The 20,106-nt window shown below is 42.0% G+C and overlaps 2 protein-coding genes across 2 annotated transcripts; both read right to left on the bottom strand.

The window, feature by feature from the left end:
* Positions 1–240: 240 nt before the first annotated feature.
* LOC102386231 (THAP domain-containing protein 5-like) lies at positions 241–3,123 on the bottom strand. Its single transcript, XM_025208965.1, has 2 exons — positions 3,105–3,123; positions 241–1,827 (listed from the first exon to the last, which is right to left on the bottom strand). Exon 2 carries the CDS (start codon positions 1,765–1,767, stop codon positions 871–873), a length of 897 nt encoding a protein of 298 aa, XP_025064750.1. The 5' UTR covers positions 1,768–1,827; positions 3,105–3,123; the 3' UTR covers positions 241–870.
* A 5,111-nt stretch (positions 3,124–8,234) lies between these two features.
* On the bottom strand, positions 8,235–20,085 carry THAP5 (THAP domain containing 5). Its single transcript, XM_006015961.3, has 3 exons — positions 19,911–20,085; positions 17,810–17,999; positions 8,235–9,744 (listed from the first exon to the last, which is right to left on the bottom strand). The coding sequence occupies exons 1-3, from the start codon at positions 19,991–19,993 to the stop codon at positions 8,788–8,790; spliced, it is 1,230 nt and encodes a 409-aa protein (XP_006016023.1). The 5' UTR covers positions 19,994–20,085; the 3' UTR covers positions 8,235–8,787.
* Between the last annotated feature and the right edge of the window lie 21 nt (positions 20,086–20,106).

Genomic DNA, 20,106 nt, shown 5'->3' with positions numbered 1-20,106 from the left:
TGAACCAGGCTGTACCACCCCCACTCACAAATAGCTTTTTCTACAAATAAGTCTTCTCTTCTTCAATCTACTAATAAAATATTACTCAACTTAAGGATGAAAGAATCCTGCTTTGTGTTGGAAAAGAGGGTTGAAAAAGTCTTCTTGCCACTAAATACCTATTTCACACATTTCAAACTTTGTCTTTTACAAGCTAAGACACCATCATTTGAATTGGGCTACATATATCCCAGCTTTCTGAAAAATAGCTGTACCCCGTTGATGAAGAAGTTCAATTAAGAACATTCATACTGGAGAAGAGAGGACTATTAGAAACAATATGCTTACTAAATGAGAGGACAAACTGCATTTATTATAGAAACATACATTTTAATCAGGTCGAGCTGTACAAAAAGCCACTAGAATTAATGATGAAAGAGGAGATAAATGGCAACTATGGCCTCAATGAACAATGCTGAAGAAGCAGTAACTCTAACCAGTTTCTACCGGTGTGAAGAATGGGGCAAGTTGAGTTACTCCTGTATTATTGTTTGTCCTACACAGCTGTGCTTACAACTTAACTTGCACAGTTGTCTAAACTAAGACGTACATATTTCAGATAAGCTTGCATCTGGGAAAGTTTCCCTAATTTTTATTCCACTTTGTATTTCAAATAATTTCATTTAAATTTGTTTGGCTATGACTCATGTTTGTGGGCAATAGCTTATCACTAGGCTTTGGTTGAGTGGGTGACATAACTCTTAAGAACCTGTTACACAAGTACTTTTGAATTTTATCATTAAAATATCATAGAAACTAGGGTTACTTTATACAGAAGGATAGTCAAAGAGGCTGAGAAATGCCATGATGAAGCAATGCCATTTAAAGCTTTTATTGTATCATAGTCACTTCAAATGTTGTGAAGCAGTTTTCTACAATCTTGAGCTTTTCTTCTGAAAGAAGATTTTCCTGCTTTAGCTGTCCAATAAGAGCTTCCAGGGACCTGAGCCTGCCTAAAGTTTTTATCTCCTGCATTTCAAGGAGTGTTATCTTAGAATGCAGCTTTGCAATTTTTTGCCAAAGATGATCTCTGTCTATGTCTTGTTTGCAATAAGAATGCTCAGTTTGTAATACTTCAGTTCCCCCATAATTGCTTATATATACAGATTTTTCAGTTTCTATTTCTTCCATGTCAATGAACTCCTGTTTAATAGGCATGAAAGAAGTATTTACCATCTCAGACTCTTTTGAACTCTCAGCTGGTACAATGATAGCAATAACAGATTCTTCATTTCCATTAAGCTGTTCAATAGTTTGTGTGATTGTACTGAATAAAACTGCGTTTTCACTTGATGGCCGTACTTCCACAGAACAGCCTGCCATATGTGAGTTGGGGTGTTCAGTTGGATAATCAGCAACTGTTCCAACTGTGTTTTGAAATTTTAAAGATGAATCCAAGTATTCAGGATCTGCGACTTGCAAAACTGTAGCTGTACAACTTAATGGATTCTCTATAGAGGCATGAGCAATGCTAGCTTCTATGTTCTGGACTGTCGCTGCCATCAGAACAGATTTGGTTTGGTGAATATGTTCAGTTGAGTTGAGAGAGATGTTGTCTTCTTGCACGTTTTCTGTGTTCTGTAGGTGAACTTTCTTTTTCTGTAGAGGTTTGCTCAAGGCTGAGCAAATTGCTTCTGCTTTTTCATCTAGACTTTCTGTAATTGCAATATTTTTCTTTGGTGCACAAGGTTCAGGAGATGCAGTCGCATTATCCATCTCTTTGCTCATGTTGGTTTTGTTTTTAATCAGTCTTTCTATCTGTGGGCTGTGCTGAGAAGAATCTTTTTCCTGGAGAAGAAATGATACCTTTTAACTAGGAAGTCACTCTAGTATAACAGAATGCATAGAAGTTTCCTCCTCCTAAAAATGTGTTCTTGGATTACTAAGATTTTTTGGTAATTATTACATGTTTTAGAGTATTATTCAAAAATTAAATCAGTAACATGACAACAGTGCATGTATTTATCTCCAGAAGAAAGTGTTTTTGTAACTTTAATCATCATCATTTGAGGCATTCTCTGGTATTAATACAAATAAATACCTTAAAGTTTACTAAATGTTTGTAATTGTTCATTAAAAAAAAAGATCCAACCAAAGCTCCTGTTAGAAAAATGGCTGGTTTTCTAATTGACAAAAACTTGTTAGTTTTGCCTATTACAGTTAGTGAATTCAAATTAAAGTCTGCCAAACAAGTTAGTGAATTTAAATTCATGACAAGGAGGTATACCGTTTTTGCCAATCAAAGCAATGACACTGGGGTAGAAAAAGCTACTGATACCTTTCAGCTGAATGCAACCAGAGGTCTGATGATCCTTTTTAAATTAAATTTAGTATATTGACAGAACAGAAACAAAACTTGCAATGTACAAGCAGACTTGCAATGAACTGTGTGGGTGCATGTATGTGTATGTGCATGCGCACATCCACACAGGTAACTTTTGAACAGAAAAACAAGAAAAGGTGTGAAATGTTGAATTTCATAAGGGTGAAAAATATTTAACCAAGGAAATACTTAACCAAGTTTAACAAATGGAAAGGCTTCTTTTCCCCATCTACACAAACCAAATTTTCCCAAGACTGGATTTGGTACTGGACTCTAAATAAGATCTTTTATAGGTTGCCAATATAAAATATGTTAATGATGAAGAGTTTGTTTTTCCACTATGTTTGATTTTTAAGAGGGAAGCTGTAGAAGTTGTAGTCGTGTTAGGTCAACAGACTGAGAACAATAACAGAACAAGAAAAGAGAAGCAAGCAAGTTAAATTTTGCTAGCTAAATATAAAAATAAGGCAGGCAAGTGCTAACATAGCATAATAGCAGGATGAAAAAATGATGCACGTGAAAAAAGATCATTCCAAATAAGCATTTATAATGATTTGCATAGTTCAGATATGCCAGACCCCTGACTAATTAAGCTGCTCAGTGTATTCCCTGTATCTTATCAGAATTGGCAAGGGCTTCAGCGATGCATGAAGTAGGTGAACCAACACTGCAAAAGTATAACTAGACTAAAAATATAATAGACTGAAATATGTATGTAAAACAATAAAATGAATCTCCTTACCTGTAGTTTTATCACCCTGACAGTGGCTACCTAATCATCTATCAGTCCTAGGGATTTCAGGAGAACAGGGTATTTCCTTTTCTCTGTTCTACCAGCATGCGAGGGAGATTGCCTGACTGAACTGCTCAGTCCTTCCTTTTCTGTTCACAAAAATAAAGATTCACTAAATAAAGGAGAAAGCTCCATTTTCCAGAAACTCTGTCCTTGAGTCGTCTCAGAACCCCCGCTAGGCTGGAAGGAGAAGGAGGGCAAGAGGCCAGAATTCTTGCCTGGATGGAGGGGCTACAACAGGAACTTTACAAAGCCCCTGAGTTTGTTTCTATGCAGCAGTGATTCCCAAAGTGTGCCACAGCATGCTAGTGCTGAAAGTCCAATTGGGGTGTGCTGTGATCCCTCTGCATGGAGGTGAATGTTCACTTCATCCATCCAGCACCCTGCACATGCTCTAGATACTCCAGTGGCACCTGCTCCTCTTCCCTGCCCCACTTGCTCCCAGCAGTGCCTTCTGCTGTGAGTGGGCAGACACGCTGCACTTTGCAGCCCTGTTCATCCCCTCCACTCCTCTGCACTCTCTATGCTGATAGGAAGGGCCATAGGAATGATCAGCAGTGTATGAGACCCTGCAGGAACAATCTCAGCAGTGGGGACTGCCCTTACCCCCCGAGGTACAGCCCCCCTTCATATCCTTTCAGAAAAATATACACACCTTTTTGGGTGTAAGAGTGAAGCGTGTGGGCAATTCTATAAAAGTGTGTGCTCAGCTATTGAAAGTTTGAGGAATACTTCTATGAAGAGGCAGATGAGTAGGCCCAATCCATGGCTAGCCATAGCACCTCAAGAGTGCCAGGAGAGCTGTCACACTGCTTGAAGGATGAAAAACCTCAAACATAAGATCTCTTTAGCATGGGATGAAGACTACTCATTAGTACTTGACTGATTGAATAGTAGATACCCATGCAAGATGAACTAACATTGTTTAAATCTGATATTTGGAGCTACCCTTCAAGCATACAACACATAGGAATCTTCAGTAATGTTATCACACTTCAAAAGATCTGATGTCACGTTCACCTTGAAGTTACAAATGACCTCCCAACAGAATACTTAGTTTGAAGATGCTTGCTCAAGCTCTTTTGCTAGTTCTAGCCACAGAATACTGTAAAGAAAAACTTGCGCCTCAATTAACAACGTTTTAGTCCTTTTCTTTGCCATAACAAGCTTAAAAACAAGCTAGAAGCTCAGTGAGTTTGAAATGAATAGGAAGGTAGGTGTTTTTTCTTTGCAGGTGATCTTAATCATCTTTCTCTATTATAGTTTTCACATAACAAGTTGAAATTAAGTTTAGGATATGTTCTAAGGAATCATTTCATGTCTCTAGGAGAGAATTAGGATTACCTCTTATGCCCATGATTTACTCAAACAGTCAAAGATGCTGGTACCCCACCAGTGCTTCTTGGTCCACCTCATATATTCAAAAAACTGAAAGAAATCCTGATTGCTTACCACCCTCCTGAAGAGCCTCTTCGGCCTATGCTGGGTAGAGGACATATTCATAGGGACACCTCCACCTCCAGAATTAAAGGTGAATTATTCCCCATTTACTGATCATTCCTGCACTGTATCACAGGAGACTGCTTCCTGGGCAACTCATTGGCCTGGAGCTAGCAGCCACAGGTGCCTGGATACTCAGTGACTGGATCCCTTCAAGACTAGCAAGTAGAAATATGAAAAGATCTAGCTTGGCATTAGTCGATGGAACAGACGTATGATAGATTCAGTGAAATAAGCCTCCATGAGATGCTGGAGATGGGGAAGTATGAAATATCCATAGGGAGTGGGCCTTGAATGGTGATATCAGTATTGCCCTTTATTTCTTTGCTAAGAGGGAGGAATCAAAACTGATACTTTCTCCCCTACCCTCTTTTGTCGTCTCAAAGCAGAAAGTTTTATGTAGGAACTGCTAAAAGTATTACTTCCTCGACAAAAATTAAGGGTGCCTCACTACATTTTTGGCAGCATCACTATACTGCAGTTACCCATGCAATATCTTTTCTATAAGAAGTCTTGCAACAGGACTATGGACCTCAGAACAAAGAGGGAAGCTTATACTCCTACTGAAGTTACTCTATTCCTCCCCAAATAAAGAATTAGATCCAACACTCTGCCAAACCATCCCACATACAAGTTCGTGTCTAACTTATTCCTAACACAGATCAAGCATGTCACACAACTTCAAGGCATATTGCCCAGAGACATCAAAAGTACCCTAACACCACAGGTAAAGCAGGGGGATGACAGCTGTCAGTGTCCCTCTGTTGTAAAGGTTGTTAACATGCATTTGAGAGCTCCAAAAGGACTCTGTTGCCTACTACAGAGAAAAGACAAAAGCTTCATAGTCCATACCAATTGGCCATGGGGTGACATTCGTTCTTGATCCTTAATGTGGAGACTGGTTTGACCTTGAGTGGGCAGGCAAGACTTCCAGGTTTTAGCCCCAGCAGAAGCAGTGCCACAACCCAGTGAAATTCCACAGCTTTCGCTGCAATGAACACACACACACACACACACACACACACACACACACACACACACACAGATACACATATAGTAGGATACGGATATATATATCTATATCTAGAGATAGCTCTCTCTATATATATATATAGATATATATTTAGGTAGATATGGATATATATGAGATAGGGCTATATATATATATAACTCTATAAAAATAAAGGCAAAAAATAAAAATATATATGTATGTGTACGTGTGTGTTTGTTATATATGTGTGTGTATATATGTTACATAGGCAGTCCTCGACTTACGACTGAGTTACAATGAATGCCGCGTAAGACGCTTATAAACTGACACCTTGTTTCAACCTTCTGATGTGGGTTTCGACTTTACGACGCTGGATACAGCATTGTGGTGTGGTGAAAGGAGGGGGAAGGGAAGAGGTGGGGGGGGCAGATCAAAGCCCCACGAGGTGAGGGAGGGGCTGGGGCAAGTTGCTCATCCAGAGGCTCCCACCCCAGGGGGTGGCACGTGCCCTCAGATCAATGCGGGGTGGGATGGAGTGGGTGGGGCTGGGGCTGCACCAGGCTGTGCTGGGAGCAGGGGCTATGCCCCACTGCTGGTCCCTGGCATTGCTGCAACCTGCCTCCCATTCATCTATACAAACTCTCACAATTGTTTCTTTCCACATTTGCAAGCCATTGATGATCCATGCTGCTATACAGGGTCTGACTCATGAAGGTTTGTTTCAGGTGTTCAGAGTAATCTCTCTTCATACTGGATTATAGTATTACCATGTTACCAAGACTCTAGAAATTAAAACAAGTTAGAAAAACTGCTTTCTTATGATCTGAGGAGTCAGTTTACAAATCTCTCCTTAATTCTGTTTGATAGAGGTACATTTTATGTACCTGTATTTCAGTCTGCAAATTCCATTTTCAGTTATAGGGCTTGTTTACCTGCTCAGTTGTCCTTTAATGTTCATGTTGAACTAATGGGTGGTAACACAAAGCTAACAACAGACAGTGGCAAAACCTTGATAGGACTCTGATCACATAAGAGCTCCCATAGACAGAACTACCCAAGCCAAACCAGTATTTCAGATCCGTTGCTCAATTCCTATTCTCAGTGATCAGAGCACCAATTGGGAAATGTTAATGAATGAATAGGGCTGGTCAAAGTATCCCCACCAAAGACAGTTTCTCACCTGTAATTATAGAGAGAGAGGAAGGAAGTGCAATGAAATATTAGAACTACTACCTAAGCTTACAGTTTACTCAAATGCAGTGAGGAAATGAAGGAAGAAAACACATGAAGGCATTATTATTTTGCTTGGTTTTGTATTTTGGGGGGGCCAGCTAAAAGAAAGAGTAAATGAGATTACAAATTGAGTGTCAGTTTGCTTCACCTTTCACATGCCCTTGAAAAGGTTATTGACAAACCAAAAGGTATCCAAAGCTAAAGCTCTGGGAACAAGTTTTCTCAGGCTTCTAGGAAGTCAGCAGTACTCCTGGGAGCTCAAGCCAACTGCACTGTAAGATCCATTTCTGGGACCTCATGGACAGCTTGTTCCCAGGAAATGTGCCAGAGGCCCAGGAAAGAGACAGCACTGCAACTTACTGAGACACAAAGTTAAGAGCACACAGAGATCTGAGCATACAGCCTAGTAAACCTATAGCCAAGGGAAGCTTAAGATACTGCAAGGGAAGCACTGTGATACTCCTCCATGAAAGCTACATAGCTCTGTCAACAGCAGCAGCCTCACTGGCATACATTTCAGCAGAATAGTGAGACATATGATTCAAAACCTAGCTAAGTAGGAAACATACAGAAAGATGGTGTGAAGGGGGAAGACAACAATAATTTACAGGTATTTAAGAGGTTTAATTTGACATAAAAGTATCACCCAGTCAATCAGGAAGACTGAAAGGAGGTAACTGCATATGCTGGGCTAACAAAGTTGCCCAACCCGCTTTCATTTTCACTCCGTAGATATTGAAACAAGAAGTTCTTTCCCATAAATGTACTCAAGAAAATGTAATCAAGTCACTTTTGAAGATGAAAGTTAGGAACCGTAGTCAGTTAAGCATCACAATGCTTAGTGGAACAACCCCTAAATAGCTTTAAAAATCTAAGCTTAGATGTGAATTATGATTTCCCTGGGTAATCAACAGCAACTCAGCATTTTTTCTGTTCTCTCATCATTGTGCTGTAATCAGAATCAGAGCAATCAAGCAGTGTTAAATACTCCCCAGTTTCAGAAGTCTATTCCTGAAAAGTAAGGTAAAAAGAGAACTCTGAACCAGGCTGTACCACCCCCACTCACAAATAGCTTTTTCTACAAATAAGTCTTCTCTTCTTCAATCTACTAATAAAATATTACTCAACTTAAGGATGAAAGAATCCTGCTTTGTGTTGGAAAAGAGGGTTGAAAAAGTCTTCTTGCCACTAAATACCTATTTCACACATTTCAAACTTTGTCTTTTACAAGCTAAGACACCATCATTTGAATTGGGCTACATATATCCCAGCTTTCTGAAAAATAGCTGTACCCCGTTGATGAAGAAGTTCAATTAAGAACATTCATACTGGAGAAGAGAGGACTATTAGAAACAATATGCTTACTAAATGAGAGGACAAACTGCATTTATTATAGAAACATACATTTTAATCAGGTCGAGCTGTACAAAAAGCCACTAGAATTAATGATGAAAGAGGAGATAAATGGCAACTATGGCCTCAATGAACAATGCTGAAGAAGCAGTAACTCTAACCAGTTTCTACCGGTGTGAAGAATGGGGCAAGTTGAGTTACTCCTGTATTATTGTTTGTCCTACACAGCTGTGCTTACAACTTAACTTGCACAGTTGTCTAAACTAAGACGTACATATTTCAGATAAGCTTGCATCTGGGAAAGTTTCCCTAATTTTTATTCCACTTTGTATTTCAAATAATTTCATTTAAATTTGTTTGGCTATGACTCATGTTTGTGGGCAATAGCTTATCACTAGGCTTTGGTTGAGTGGGTGACATAACTCTTAAGAACCTGTTACACAAGTACTTTTGAATTTTATCATTAAAATATCATAGAAACTAGGGTTACTTTATACAGAAGGATAGTCAAAGAGGCTGAGAAATGCCATGATGAAGCAATGCCATTTAAAGCTTTTATTGTATCATAGTCACTTCAAATGTTGTGAAGCAGTTTTCTACAATCTTGAGCTTTTCTTCTGAAAGAAGATTTTCCTGCTTTAGCTGTCCAATAAGAGCTTCCAGGGACCTGAGCCTGCCTAAAGTTTTTATCTCCTGCATTTCAAGGAGTGTTATCTTAGAATGCAGCTTTGCAATTTTTTGCCAAAGATGATCTCTGTCTATGTCTTGTTTGCAATAAGAATGCTCAGTTTGTAATACTTCAGTTCCCCCATAATTGCTTATATATACAGATTTTTCAGTTTCTATTTCTTCCATGTCAATGAACTCCTGTTTAATAGGCATGAAAGAAGTATTTACCATCTCAGACTCTTTTGAACTCTCAGCTGGTACAATGATAGCAATAACAGATTCTTCATTTCCATTAAGCTGTTCAATAGTTTGTGTGATTGTACTGAATAAAACTGCGTTTTCACTTGATGGCCGTACTTCCACAGAACAGCCTGCCATATGTGAGTTGGGGTGTTCAGTTGGATAATCAGCAACTGTTCCAACTGTGTTTTGAAATTTTAAAGATGAATCCAAGTATTCAGGATCTGCGACTTGCAAAACTGTAGCTGTACAACTTAATGGATTCTCTATAGAGGCATGAGCAATGCTAGCTTCTATGTTCTGGACTGTCGCTGCCATCAGAACAGATTTGGTTTGGTGAATATGTTCAGTTGAGTTGAGAGAGATGTTGTCTTCTTGCACGTTTTCTGTGTTCTGTAGGTGAACTTTCTTTTTCTGTAGAGGTTTGCTCAAGGCTGAGCAAATTGCTTCTGCTTTTTCATCTAGACTTTCTGTAATTGCAATATTTTTCTTTGGTGCACAAGGTTCAGGAGATGCAGTCGCATTATCCATCTCTTTGCTCATGTTGGTTTTGTTTTTAATCAGTCTTTCTATCTGTGGGCTGTGCTGAGAAGAATCTTTTTCCTGGAGAAGAAATGATACCTTTTAACTAGGAAGTCACTCTAGTATAACAGAATGCATAGAAGTTTCCTCCTCCTAAAAATGTGTTCTTGGATTACTAAGATTTTTTGGTAATTATTACATGTTTTAGAGTATTATTCAAAAATTAAATCAGTAACATGACAACAGTGCATGTATTTATCTCCAGAAGAAAGTGTTTTTGTAACTTTAATCATCATCATTTGAGGCATTCTCTGGTATTAATACAAATAAATACCTTAAAGTTTACTAAATGTTTGTAATTGTTCATTAAAAAAAAAGATCCAACCAAAGCTCCTGTTAGAAAAATGGCTGGTTTTCTAATTGACAAAAACTTGTTAGTTTTGCCTATTACAGTTAGTGAATTCAAATTAAAGTCTGCCAAACAAGTTAGTGAATTTAAATTCATGACAAGGAGGTATACCGTTTTTGCCAATCAAAGCAATGACACTGGGGTAGAAAAAGCTACTGATACCTTTCAGCTGAATGCAACCAGAGGTCTGATGATCCTTTTTAAATTAAATTTAGTATATTGACAGAACAGAAACAAAACTTGCAATGTACAAGCAGACTTGCAATGAACTGTGTGGGTGCATGTATGTGTATGTGCATGCGCACATCCACACAGGTAACTTTTGAACAGAAAAACAAGAAAAGGTGTGAAATGTTGAATTTCATAAGGGTGAAAAATATTTAACCAAGGAAATACTTAACCAAGTTTAACAAATGGAAAGGCTTCTTTTCCCCATCTACACAAACCAAATTTTCCCAAGACTGGATTTGGTACTGGACTCTAAATAAGATCTTTTATAGGTTGCCAATATAAAATATGTTAATGATGAAGAGTTTGTTTTTCCACTATGTTTGATTTTTAAGAGGGAAGCTGTAGAAGTTGTAGTCGTGTTAGGTCAACAGACTGAGAACAATAACAGAACAAGAAAAGAGAAGCAAGCAAGTTAAATTTTGCTAGCTAAATATAAAAATAAGGCAGGCAAGTGCTAACATAGCATAATAGCAGGATGAAAAAATGATGCACGTGAAAAAAGATCATTCCAAATAAGCATTTATAATGATTTGCATAGTTCAGATATGCCAGACCCCTGACTAATTAAGCTGCTCAGTGTATTCCCTGTATCTTATCAGAATTGGCAAGGGCTTCAGCGATGCATGAAGTAGGTGAACCAACACTGCAAAAGTATAACTAGACTAAAAATATAATAGACTGAAATATGTATGTAAAACAATAAAATGAATCTCCTTACCTGTAGTTTTATCACCCTGACAGTGGCTACCTAATCATCTATCAGTCCTAGGGATTTCAGGAGAACAGGGTATTTCCTTTTCTCTGTTCTACCAGCATGCGAGGGAGATTGCCTGACTGAACTGCTCAGTCCTTCCTTTTCTGTTCACAAAAATAAAGATTCACTAAATAAAGGAGAAAGCTCCATTTTCCAGAAACTCTGTCCTTGAGTCGTCTCAGAACCCCCGCTAGGCTGGAAGGAGAAGGAGGGCAAGAGGCCAGAATTCTTGCCTGGATGGAGGGGCTACAACAGGAACTTTACAAAGCCCCTGAGTTTGTTTCTATGCAGCAGTGATTCCCAAAGTGTGCCACAGCATGCTAGTGCTGAAAGTCCAATTGGGGTGTGCTGTGATCCCTCTGCATGGAGGTGAATGTTCACTTCATCCATCCAGCACCCTGCACATGCTCTAGATACTCCAGTGGCACCTGCTCCTCTTCCCTGCCCCACTTGCTCCCAGCAGTGCCTTCTGCTGTGAGTGGGCAGACACGCTGCACTTTGCAGCCCTGTTCATCCCCTCCACTCCTCTGCACTCTCTATGCTGATAGGAAGGGCCATAGGAATGATCAGCAGTGTATGAGACCCTGCAGGAACAATCTCAGCAGTGGGGACTGCCCTTACCCCCCGAGGTACAGCCCCCCTTCATATCCTTTCAGAAAAATATACACACCTTTTTGGGTGTAAGAGTGAAGCGTGTGGGCAATTCTATAAAAGTGTGTGCTCAGCTATTGAAAGTTTGAGGAATACTTCTATGAAGAGGCAGATGAGTAGGCCCAATCCATGGCTAGCCATAGCACCTCAAGAGTGCCAGGAGAGCTGTCACACTGCTTGAAGGATGAAAAACCTCAAACATAAGATCTCTTTAGCATGGGATGAAGACTACTCATTAGTACTTGACTGATTGAATAGTAGATACCCATGCAAGATGAACTAACATTGTTTAAATCTGATATTTGGAGCTACCCTTCAAGCATACAACACATAGGAATCTTCAGTAATGTTATCACACTTCAAAAGATCTGATGTCACGTTCACCTTGAAGTTACAAATGACCTCCCAACAGAATACTTAGTTTGAAGATGCTTGCTCAAGCTCTTTTGCTAGTTCTAGCCACAGAATACTGTAAAGAAAAACTTGCGCCTCAATTAACAACGTTTTAGTCCTTTTCTTTGCCATAACAAGCTTAAAAACAAGCTAGAAGCTCAGTGAGTTTGAAATGAATAGGAAGGTAGGTGTTTTTTCTTTGCAGGTGATCTTAATCATCTTTCTCTATTATAGTTTTCACATAACAAGTTGAAATTAAGTTTAGGATATGTTCTAAGGAATCATTTCATGTCTCTAGGAGAGAATTAGGATTACCTCTTATGCCCATGATTTACTCAAACAGTCAAAGATGCTGGTACCCCACCAGTGCTTCTTGGTCCACCTCATATATTCAAAAAACTGAAAGAAATCCTGATTGCTTACCACCCTCCTGAAGAGCCTCTTCGGCCTATGCTGGGTAGAGGACATATTCATAGGGACACCTCCACCTCCAGAATTAAAGGTGAATTATTCCCCATTTACTGATCATTCCTGCACTGTATCACAGGAGACTGCTTCCTGGGCAACTCATTGGCCTGGAGCTAGCAGCCACAGGTGCCTGGATACTCAGTGACTGGATCCCTTCAAGACTAGCAAGTAGAAATATGAAAAGATCTAGCTTGGCATTAGTCGATGGAACAGACGTATGATAGATTCAGTGAAATAAGCCTCCATGAGATGCTGGAGATGGGGAAGTATGAAATATCCATAGGGAGTGGGCCTTGAATGGTGATATCAGTATTGCCCTTTATTTCTTTGCTAAGAGGGAGGAATCAAAACTGATACTTTCTCCCCTACCCTCTTTTGTCGTCTCAAAGCAGAAAGTTTTATGTAGGAACTGCTAAAAGTATTACTTCCTCGACAAAAATTAAGGGTGCCTCACTACATTTTTGGCAGCATCACTATACTGCAGTTACCCATGCAATATCTTTTCTATAAGAAGTCTTGCAACAGGACTATGGACCTCAGAACAAAGAGGGAAGCTTATACTCCTACTGAAGTTACTCTATTCCTCCCCAAATAAAGAATTAGATCCAACACTCTGCCAAACCATCCCACATACAAGTTCGTGTCTAACTTATTCCTAACACAGATCAAGCATGTCACACAACTTCAAGGCATATTGCCCAGAGACATCAAAAGTACCCTAACACCACAGGTAAAGCAGGGGGATGACAGCTGTCAGTGTCCCTCTGTTGTAAAGGTTGTTAACATGCATTTGAGAGCTCCAAAAGGACTCTGTTGCCTACTACAGAGAAAAGACAAAAGCTTCATAGTCCATACCAATTGGCCATGGGGTGACATTCGTTCTTGATCCTTAATGTGGAGACTGGTTTGACCTTGAGTGGGCAGGCAAGACTTCCAGGTTTTAGCCCCAGCAGAAGCAGTGCCACAACCCAGTGAAATTCCACAGCTTTCGCTGCAATGAACACACACACACACACACACACACACACACACACACACACACACACAGATACACATATAGTAGGATACGGATATATATATCTATATCTAGAGATAGCTCTCTCTATATATATATATAGATATATATTTAGGTAGATATGGATATATATGAGATAGGGCTATATATATATATAACTCTATAAAAATAAAGGCAAAAAATAAAAATATATATGTATGTGTACGTGTGTGTTTGTTATATATGTGTGTGTATATATGTTACATAGGCAGTCCTCGACTTACGACTGAGTTACAATGAATGCCGCGTAAGACGCTTATAAACTGACACCTTGTTTCAACCTTCTGATGTGGGTTTCGACTTTACGACGCTGGATACAGCATTGTGGTGTGGTGAAAGGAGGGGGAAGGGAAGAGGTGGGGGGGGCAGATCAAAGCCCCACGAGGTGAGGGAGGGGCTGGGGCAAGTTGCTCATCCAGAGGCTCCCACCCCAGGGGGTGGCACGTGCCCTCAGATCAATGCGGGGTGGGATGGAGTGGGTGGGGCTGGGGCTGCACCAGGCTGTGCTGGGAGCAGGGGCTATGCCCCACTGCTGCTCGCTCAACTGGGGCATGCGTGGGACGGGGCCACTGTGCTGCCTCTGGAGAAGTAACACACAGAGGCGGGAGCTTCCCCCACCTCCCAGATGAGCTACAGCTCTGTCCTGTGACCACCCTGCCCCAGCTGGGTGAGCAGAAGCAGGGCACTGCAGGGAGGGGGAAGTGTGTGCCCCCCAGATCAGGCTGGGGCAGGCTGGGCTGGGACTGCGCCAGGCTGCACTCTGGGTGGGCGGCAAGGCCTATGGGGAGGCTATGACCCACCCCCCCCAGCCTCTGCTCCGCTCCCCACCTTGCCGCTCACCCTGATCCAGGGGCACCTGCCCCCGCCCCCCATGCCCTGCCACTGCTTGCCCAGCTGTGGCTCATCTAGGAGCAGGGGTGGCCCGATGCAGCCCCAGCCCCGCCCGTGCAGATCTGGGAGCACATGACCCACCCCCCATGCCCTCCCAGATGAGGTGTGGGAGCTGCCAGACAAGCAACTTGCCGCAGCCCCAGGCCCCCCCTCCCCCCGTACCTTCCTTTCCCCGACACCACTTACCAGCTGGACGTAACTATATCCAGTGTTGTAAAAGAACCAATTCCCCATTTATAACATTGTTCCTATGGGAAAACTGGTTCCAAGTTACAACGTTTCGACTTACGATGCGGTTTTCAGGAACCCATTGCATCATAAGCCCGAGGACTGCCTGTATATGTGTGTGTACATGTATGTAGGGAGAGAGATAGATAGATGGATAGAATGTCACCCCCCACCCCCCAGAAGACCTGTAGCAAATGTGGGGGAAAAAATTCTTCTTGCCCCCATGTGGCTATCACTAGGGCTGTGTGAAGCTTCAGTCCCTGATTTGATTTGGCAGAGATTCAGCCTGATGCGGTGGCCGAATCTCCGAACTGAGTCAGAGGACCCTTTAATCTCTCTGAATCAATTAAGAATCCTCCAAATCGATTCGGTGATTCAGATGTAGATACAGCTTTAAATGTTTTGTTCTATATACCTCTAGGTAGCAGGGGCTCTGAATGCTGCAGTGTTGGGGCAAATGTAGCGTCCCACAGATGCATGGGGGGATACCCAGCATGCTTGGCAGCAGACCCGGAAGTAGACCAGAAGCACTTCCAGGTCCAGTGGGGAGCGTGCTAGGGGGTCCCCCTGGCTTGGTGATTGGTGTGTCCTGGGTCTGGGGGGGCACCCGGGGTCCCCCTGTGGCTGAGTGCTGAGACGGGTGGATACGGGGGGGGGCCCAGTGCGCTCCCCGGCAGAGGACCAGAAGTACTTCTGGCCCACTTCTGGGCTCACTGCCAAACACACTGGAGAGCCCCCCGCACTGCTGTAGGATGCTCCATGCACCCCAGCACTGCAGCGATCATGAGCCATGCTGCTACCTCAAGTTACATAGGTAAACTTTTAAAGCTGTGCCTGTGTCTGAATTGCTGATTTGCTGAATCAGCGTCGAATTGTCGGATTTGGATTCAGCCAAATCGAATCAGGGACAGTCATCCGAACCAACAGATCGAATCACTGTCCCTGATTCAGGCCAAATCCAAATCGAATAGGGCTCGTTTTGCACACCTCTAGCAATCACCAGGCCCAGAAGTGTTGGAAAAACCAAATATCCTCCATTCTGCTCTTCAATAGAACAAGGAAAGCAAGCATAACATTACAGCCTCTATCTAACTGGAGAGTCAGAATTTCTTCTGGAGAGTCTGCGCCCCCTCCATAAACATGAAAGAAGAATACAGCAGCTAGGATAACTAAGCTGGTTAAACATTTAAGAAATAAGCAAATTATTGCTACTATTTTTATTTGCATTTTTAGAGTGCCTAGCACAACGGTGAGCAGGGCTCCCAGCAATTATGTTAATAAAATAATAAAAATAATCATTACATAAAGACTCTCTCGTCATACCCAATACGTTGCTGTTAGCTTTTCATCAGCTGCTAGATTTTCTTTCCATATTTTTTAGAAACTCACTGTAATTACTTTTAGTCTGGAAGAGGCAAAATCTGCTTGCGTCAAGTTCACTTGAAATTCAGGAATGTCTTTCTCTAACTCTGTTTTGGGGCTGTTGGTTGTAGCCATGTTGGTCTAAGGACACAGGCAGACAAGGTTCTTTAGGTAAATGTGATATATTTTATTAAACCAACTAAATAGTTGGAAAAATTGTTCTTTGCAAGCTCTTGGGCGCAAACACCCTTCTTTGAGCGTAGGGAGAGTCTGTTCTTGTTTTGTGTTCTCCTGGATGGAATAGAAGCCAATATGCAAAATGAAGGTCTGTGAAAATGCAAATGAGTAGCAATGAGGACTGTATAAATAAGGTAATTAGCCACAGATTTCAGTTAATAGAACTAAACATCAACTGAGTTTAAAAGTTTATCCAGCTCTTTTCTCTGCCTCCAATATTGTTCTTTACTGGATGATTTGGAAAAGGTAGTAAACTTTTATAGTCTCCAGCTAAACTTATATACTAAAAATCATTATCACATATTTGTGCAACATACTATCCTTATTTGGCCAATTGTAACACAGTGCACAAGATTAGGGTAGAAAGTGTCTTTTTTGACAAATTTGGGTCAAAAGATAGAGAATCTATGAATTTTAAACTAGCTGAGATTAAAAAAAGAAAGGTAAAAGCAGATATCAGTTTATGTGAAATGTCAAGTCAGTCTTTACTCCTTGGCTATTACTGAACATAATGCACATCAGTCATTAGACAGCACCTAGCACTGTACAACATATGCTGCTTTGAGCATATAAGAAATGTATTAGAAGGCAATTTGTATTACAAAATTTTAATGGGAGGATTGGCTATTACTGTATTCCTCTGAGTATGACACTTAAAAGAAAAAAAAACAATATTTCTTCTAAAAATGGCTTACGTCTTAAATTTGAGTTTAAGTCGTAAAATTCCCAACACAAAATTTCTTATCTATGCTGCAGAATTTGTATTTTTGTAAATGAGCCTTTATTTGATGTTTTACTTTATTCTTAAACTGAATCATAAAATTTGAGTGCATCTTAAATTCAGGTTTATCACATATTTGAAGGAACATGGTATATTTGTGCAAAAGTATAAACTATGTAGAAACTGCTGTATGCAGCATATAATATAATATGATCACATCAGAGAGATGCATGAATAAAATACATAATTAAAATAGAAATATTTTAAAAGTTGTGCTTCGGCTCTCATCCTTCAGGGATGTTTACATTAGAAAGTGTAAGGAAGTGAAGAAAGACATCAAGGAAGGGAAGAGGTACAGTTTGAAATTAAAAATCTGTAGAAGTCAGTAGTTAATACCATAAAATTACATCTGTTGACAACAAGATAACAAAATCATGTTACTTGAAACAAAATAGCAGTTGTAAAAAGAAGCATTATTATTTGGACAGAAATGGCCTAACAGAAACACTTTGAAGATTTCCAGTAAAAATGGACTTTTCTCCTATCTAACTGGTTTTACATGAGGGAATTTTGCATACCTCTTGTCACAGTTTTTGTATGCCTCTCCTATCACTGTAAAATACTACTGTAAAGAATCAAAAGTCTATTTTTCAGAATATATACATATTCACAATTTTATTTCTGTGGATATTAAGAATGTATGTGAAAATTATACAAATATTAAGATATATTGAAGTGACACCTTACCTGGTCATCTGGTGAAGAGAAAATAGTCGGTACTGCAGTTTGTTTCAAGTATCGTATACCCCATCGCACATCGAGGGAGTCAGGGGTAAAGTGGTCACTGCACAGGAGCTGATGCTTACTGGGAGTCCATGCATCACGCTTCATATTCCGCAACCATTTCTCAAGTCTTTCTTTATCATGAAGCGGAAACCTTGTTTAAAAATATCAGCACAAAATCAGTTTAGACTTCTCAGACTTCCCAGCTCTACATGAAACTTATTTTCAACTGCAGCATATAACTGCTATCACACTTGAGCCACCACCTTAACTCCAAAGTGTCAAAGCTACATGCCTAATAGTAAAAGTGCACAATTTTTTTTTTTGTATACAAGAAGGCAGGAGGTTCAATGTTAAGATGCAAGGAACGAGGGTTTGAGGACATGGAGAAGATGGTAGCAAAACAACACAGGAAGATGAAGTGTGCATTGAGGGGGTTTAATTAGAGTGCCGCTCTAATTAAAGTGCCTGGAGAGCCACTCTAATTATAAAGTGCCTGGAGTGTCGTGTGTATCAGCGTCCCTATGCTGAAAAATGGCAGCAGGGGTGCTTTAACTAAAGATTGTTCAATGAGCTTTAGTTAAAGCGCCCCTGCTGCCATTTCTCAGCATTGGGATGCTGATGCATGTGACACTGGAACACAGTAATTACCACGCTCCAGCAGACTCAGTTAACTGACCCTGCTCTGATGCACTGTAATTACAGCATGTCAGAGTAGCCTTGCTACACATGTGTAGGCACCCCTGGGTTTGAAATGTGCATTTTGGGTTAAGCAGCTACCTGGCCATATTTGGGGTCAGCATTGCTGTATGGAGTCAGGAAGGAATTTTACCTCATTATCAGATTGGTATGTGTGTGGTTTTGACTTCCCTTTGTAGTTGGGGAGTGTGGCCCTCTACCTGGGACCTTTTAAGTGTAGGTTGATAATATTTCATAGAAGCAAGACATTGGCTGCTGTTGTTCCCCTGCTTTACCTGTGATAGGCTGGGGTGTTAGATCTATATTTTGTCAGGGCTGACAGTAGTTTTATGTAGAGTTTAGATTATGGTTTGCACGGGATTGTTTAGATAGGGATGGTCCTCCCTCAGGCAAGGGGTTGAACTCAATGACCTCCGAAGGTACTTTCCAGCCTGACTTCTGTATGATTCTCTACATCTCACCCTCCAACCTATGCCCTGACTGTGTGCTCTCTCCAGGTTGTTATACAGGGCAGCGCCACACCTCACTTAAAGAGATTCCCACAGGTCTGTCTGACAGCAGCTTGGACAGTTTCGAGGCAAAGCTTCTTGGAAGACCATGGGCAGCACGTTCTCCACCCCTCACTGCGACCCTTGCATGTAACACCAGATTGCCCTGTATACCTATGACAACCAAGGATGCATTGAACAAATGCTGCGTACACCTTGCTGCACGTACAAAGAATGGGAGAGAACCTCTTGAGGGCAGGCTGGAGGCCTTCTCAGCCCCTGCCTGGGCTGACGTCCCAGCGGCTGTCTCCCTGGCCTCTAAGGAAAGGAGTCGGGCATGGCCTCCACCGGGCCCCTGGGCTCCAGCAAGGCTTCCCCTGTCCACACCTGGGGCAGCTTCAGGTCAGGAGGAGACTTGAAAGAGACTTGTGTTGCCTCTCTGACTTCAAGTGGCTGCCCTCCCTCTCCCTGGTCTACAGGATGCCCTGAGGAGGCTGCAGGGGAGTGAGGAGGGGCAGCCTCTCCTGGCTCTGAAGGGAAAGGACCTGACCGCTCCCCCAGGCCCCAACTCGCTCCCTGCTCAGGACGGCCAGGGTGGGATCCCCAGGGAGCGCTGCTGCCTCCTGTGACCCCGGGGCCTTCCGGCATCCCCTGACCCAGCCTGGGGAAATGACGTTCCCCGGTTGAGAACTGCCCCTGCCCTGCTGCCAGCAGTCCAGGCTTTTGAGTGACTCAGGCTCCAGGGTGCAGAGTGACGTCAGACGCCAGGGCTGGGAGCCACGTCCGGCTCGGAGTGACGTCGGACTCCAGGGCTTGGAGTGACGACGGAACCGGAGGCCGCGGGGAAGGGGCAGTGCTCCGCGCCCGGCCGCACTCACGGGTAGAAGCTGAGCTTGCGCTGGTCCCTGGCGCTCTGGCCGCCCCGGTTCTTGCAGCAGGAGGCTGCGCAGTATCGGGGCATGGCGGGGGACGGGCGGGAGGGGGAGCGCCAGGGACGCGCCTCGCGGGGCTGCCCGGCCCAACCGGCCCGAGCCCCCCCCCCCCCCCCCCCCCCCCCCCACGTCCGCCTCCCCC

The sequence above is a fragment of the Alligator sinensis genome, unplaced genomic scaffold (genome assembly GCF_000455745.1).
Source record: "Alligator sinensis unplaced genomic scaffold, ASM45574v1 scaffold297_1, whole genome shotgun sequence".
Classification (NCBI taxonomy): domain Eukaryota; kingdom Metazoa; phylum Chordata; order Crocodylia; family Alligatoridae; genus Alligator; species Alligator sinensis.
Note: the sequence above shows the minus strand (reverse complement) of the source record. Positions and strands in the feature narration are given on the sequence as shown.

Bases quoted from the DNA above. Each gene is read 5' to 3' on its own strand.
- LOC102386231 (XM_025208965.1), bottom strand. From the start codon at position 1,767: ATGAGCAAAGAGATGGATAATGCGACTGCATCTCCTGAACCTTGTGCA.
- THAP5 (XM_006015961.3), bottom strand. From the start codon at position 19,993: ATGCCCCGATACTGCGCAGCCTCCTGCTGCAAGAACCGGGGCGGCCAG. The intron at 18,000-19,910 runs GTGAGTGCGGCC...TTTTTAAACAAG, and splicing joins CGCAAGCTCAGCTTCTACCC to GTTTCCGCTTCATGATAAAG. The intron at 9,745-17,809 runs GTAAGGTGTCAC...TTTCTTCTCCAG, and splicing joins TCTCTTCACCAGATGACCAG to GAAAAAGATTCTTCTCAGCA.